The sequence below is a fragment of the Leiobunum rupestre genome, chromosome 2, assembly GCF_980474605.1.
Source record: "Leiobunum rupestre chromosome 2, qqLeiRupe1.1.hap1, whole genome shotgun sequence".
In the NCBI taxonomy this organism is placed as follows: domain Eukaryota; kingdom Metazoa; phylum Arthropoda; class Arachnida; order Opiliones; family Sclerosomatidae; genus Leiobunum; species Leiobunum rupestre.
In genome coordinates this window covers 13,227,633-13,231,731 of record NC_143385.1, presented here as the reverse complement: position 1 = coordinate 13,231,731, position 4,099 = coordinate 13,227,633, and the positions used below count along the sequence as shown (strand labels likewise).

At 37.5% G+C, this 4,099-nt stretch overlaps 1 protein-coding gene across 2 annotated transcripts; it reads right to left on the bottom strand.

Moving 5' to 3' along the window:
* Positions 1-2,073: 2,073 nt before the first annotated feature.
* Positions 2,074-3,639, bottom strand: LOC149956152 (uncharacterized). 2 transcript variants are annotated; one of them, XM_090164640.1, is made up of 3 exons: positions 3,545-3,639; positions 2,889-3,480; positions 2,074-2,825 (listed from the first exon to the last, which is right to left on the bottom strand). In XM_090164640.1, exons 1-3 carry the CDS (start codon positions 3,600-3,602, stop codon positions 2,156-2,158), a joined length of 1,320 nt encoding a protein of 439 aa, XP_090020766.1. In that variant the 5' UTR covers positions 3,603-3,639; the 3' UTR covers positions 2,074-2,155. The 2 variants fall into 2 exon arrangements, with proteins under 2 accessions (XP_090020766.1, XP_090020765.1); XM_090164639.1 differs by having other exon boundaries at positions 2,074-3,480.
* Positions 3,640-4,099: the final 460 nt, after the last annotated feature.

Genomic DNA, 4,099 nt, shown 5'->3' with positions numbered 1-4,099 from the left:
AGTTTGAGTGACCAGTTGCTCAATATGGTTCATAGTAGAATATCCTTGTCTGGTTCCATGTCTTCTATTATTGGTTGTCGCTCTTGAATTTACTGGGTTGTTAGGTTTGCGTCTACATGCTCTTGATATGTGTCCCTTTGTATTGCAACGATAGCATATGTCATCTTTATAAAAACATTCCCATTCAGGGTGTTGATGTGAAGTGCAACGAATGCATGCTTTGAGCGGACGATTAGAAGTTATTGTTCCTTGATATTGCCTACTTTGACTTTGAGGATTGTAGTTGGAACGCTGTGGAATTCGTGATGATTGATTATTTGAATAGCGATTAGGCTGACTATTCCCTCTTTGTTGGGTTCTTGAAGGACGTTGCGACGAATAATAATTTTGCTGTGCTAAAGGCTGATTAAATTGAAGTTGTTTTCGTCCAGAATGTGAAATCTTATTCACGGTCAGTGCATCATGTTTATTGGTGATATTATCCATCCCACGAGTTTCACGATCGACAGTTTCTACAGATAAGGCAATATCTAAAGCTTTGTTGAAATCTAGTTGTCGTTCAGCTAAGAGCTTCCTTTTGATTATGTCGTTGTTGACTCCTCCCAGTAAGCGATCCCGTAACATTGTATCGAGAGTGGCACCAAAATTACAAAACTCAGCCATTTTCCGCAAGGCTGCGACATAAGAAGATATAGTCTCTCCTTGTTCTCTATTACGTCTGTAAAACTTGTCCCTTTCAACAACTTCATGAGGAGTAGGCTCGAAATGTGTATTCAATGCGTCTATTAATTCCTCATAAGTTTTATTGGATGGTTTTTCTGGTGCAACCAAACTTCTTAATAAGGTATAGGTTTCATTGCCTAAGACTGTTACCAATATAGCCCTCTTCTTTGCTTTGACAGTAGCAATAGCAGCTCGGTTTGCTGCAATAACATCGGCGTCCCTTGATGCAGTGACAGCTGGCTCTATGATATCGGTAGCCAAGAAAAATTGTTCCAAACGTTCATAATATATAACCCACTTGTCTTGTACTTGGTTAAATTGGGGAAAGTTGCCATAAAATGTCGCCATAACTTGATATTGTATCACACGAGATTGGTCGTTGTGATAGTGGAGATGCCCTTGTTAGAAAATATTTCCTGAGTCCTTGTTTCTTTGTCTACCCAATCTACGGCACAATGGCGGCTGATGTGACGTAAGCCTTGTCGTGCACCACGATGTCCAAAAATACGTTTCGCTGACGTGATAAATCTTGACTTCTTGATAAAATAGTTAAAAAAAAGGAATCTCCATCCGTAGTATGGTAATCTCCGTCGCCATATGTTGAGGTCGTTGTTTATATAATTAAATATACGTTACTATTGGAAAGGTACTTTATTAGGGAATCTATACAATTTGGGCATCGTGGGACAAGTGTCTTATTCTCCCCCGAAGCTTGTCTACGTCCGTATCCGATTATCACATGCCGCGCCATCATACGGGTATTTCGAGTACTAATATACTATACAAGATTGTCTATCCTAACAGCTATCAATGGCGATGCATGTACATTCGAACGAAATATTATTGACTCTTCTAGCCCTAACCGTTGAAGAGGTATGCGCGACACGGCGGAATCGGCATCGGCATCGGCATCGGCATCGGCATCGGCTACACTGTACGTGAGCCTAATACACACAAATCATTAGGATTGTGTGTAAAAACGAACGTCTTTCGAGTTTTCTCTCGATTCCCGAGGCTCGGCTTGATTCGCGGAGAGGGGGATATTTTTTAATATTCTTTCCCCCAAAATATCCTATACAAGAGAAACGGCCTAACCCAAGGTTGGTAAAAATACTGCGTGGGCCTAACCCTCCGCCCCGTTAATTCCCGTTTGGCACACTAGTGGGCGCCACTAGCAGAAATAAAATTCAAATCTTTCTCTCTTCGATTCTCTCGAGGATTTTTCGCGCTCGCAACGGCCCCCTGAACCACCTCACGTGCTGACGTTACGAAAAGGGAAGTGTTGTCTGATTTAAAGCAAATTTATTTAAAAAATAAAACCATCAGCAACCCGGAGGGTACCATAAATGTGTTCCAAATTCAAATTTATAACAACTGCCAGTTTCCTAAAGACCTAGTCCAGTATTTATGGGATCTAAAGTACATCCCGTTTCTACAAACTACACATGTGTTTGGTAAGACTTCTTTTCTTAGCGAAGGAAGAGTCACAATTCAGGCATTGAAATTTTTGGCGAGAAGCAGGGGCGTGCGTCAGTTGGTGCCCTCTCAAATGAGCCATTTGCCTAAAGGTTTTACCACAATACGTGCATTGAAATGGTTTTTGCCCCGTATGCGTTAGCTCGTGTCGTTCCATGTCCGCTTTGCGTAAAAAGTCCGTGTCGCAATGGCCACACTTAAAACGGGCTTCACCGGTGTGAGTCCTCTCGTGTTGGATCATGTTGCTTTTCTTTGCGAAGGCCACCCCGCAAAACGAGCAGACGAATGTTTTCTCACCACTATGCGTATTCTCGTGACTCCTCAAATGAGCTATCTGTTTGAAAGTGGAGTCACAAAAATCGCACTTAAATGGTCTGTGGCCGGTGTGCGTCAACTCGTGACGTACCAATTCGTATTTACGAAAAAAATCTGAGCTACACTGATCACACTTGAATTTCTTTTCAGCATTGAGATTTTTTTTGTGTCGCGTTAAATTTCTTTTCAATAAGAAGACGAGATCGCAGTGGTCACACTTAAATGGTCCAACAGGCTGAATATTCTTACTGTTGGTAACATCTTGCGTGCCAGGCTCGGAATCCAGGTCATCTTCCTTAGTCAGGTCCTGACTGGAAAGTTCCAACGTGATGTCATTTGTATTGGAAATTTTTTCATTTCCACTCAATTCATACTTATTTAGTTTACGACCAGTTTGTGTGTCGTCGTGCTCTTGGCCTATAAATTGACACATTTTTCTAAAGGTATTTTCGCAATAGGAGGCTACAAAAGGCTTTTGCGCAGTGTGTGTAAGCTCATGATGTATCAAATCCGCATTACGTAAAAATTCCGCCGAACACAGCCCGCATTTATGGAGAATGTGAGCCTTTTTGTGTCGTGTTAAATTAATTTTATTTTCGAAAATACCCTCAGAATTTTCACATTTTAATGATCGGGTAGCACGATATTTCTTGTGATCGGTCTCATTCAGTATCTCTTTGGGTTGCTTATCCTCTACGTTATGAAACTTCCGTGTGTTTAACTTGAATTGTTGGTCCTCTACGTTATCAGTACTATGTGTGCCTCGTTTGGGTTGCTTATCCTCTACGTTTTCAGAATTCTGTAGACCTCGTTTGGGTTGCTTATCCTGTACGATGTTAGAGTTCATAGTTTCGTGCACAGATCGTAGTTCCTTTACATTTTCATAAGTCCGTGTGCCTCGCTTGGATTTGTGTTGTATATTTTCAGGATTCATTGTGACATGGTCGGATTCCGGCTCATCAGGATCTGCAGAATTTAGTTGATAACTATATAATAATATATTTCAGTTTTCTTGTTAAAATGATCTTACCACGGTTACATTTAAAAATTTGTATCTCTTTTATTGCTTTTATATCGTAGAATTGCATAATATACTCCAGTATAACATATTAAATTTGCCATTTCCTGAAAAAATAATTTGAGATACCAAACGAGTCAATCAACACAAATATTTTATAAAACAAGTAGAAGCAGACAGCGGGAAGACAGACAAGAAGATACCCAGAGCGCCCGGTGCAATATTCAAATATGAAAATGATATTATGTAAGGCGCTTGGATTAATATTAATATAATTTATAAATATAATATTAATATAATTTATAAATATAATATTAATATAATTTATAAATATAATATTAATATAATTTATAAATATAATATTAATATAATTTATAAATATAATATTAATATAATTTATAAATATAATATTAATATAATTTATAAATATAATATTAATATAATTTATAAATATAATATTAATAAAATTTATAAATATAATATTAATATAATTTATTAATATAATTTATAAATATAATATTAATATAATTTATAAATATAATATTAATATAATTTATAAATATAATA

Excerpts from the sequence above, each read along its gene's own strand:
- LOC149956152 (XM_090164639.1), bottom strand. The coding sequence starts at position 3,602 with ATGCAATTCTACGATATAAAAGCAATAAAAGAGATACAAATTTTTAAA. Across the intron at positions 3,481-3,544 it reads AATTTTTAAATGTAACCGTG|ATCCTGATGAGCCGGAATCC; the intron begins GTAAGATCATTT and ends TAAATTCTGCAG.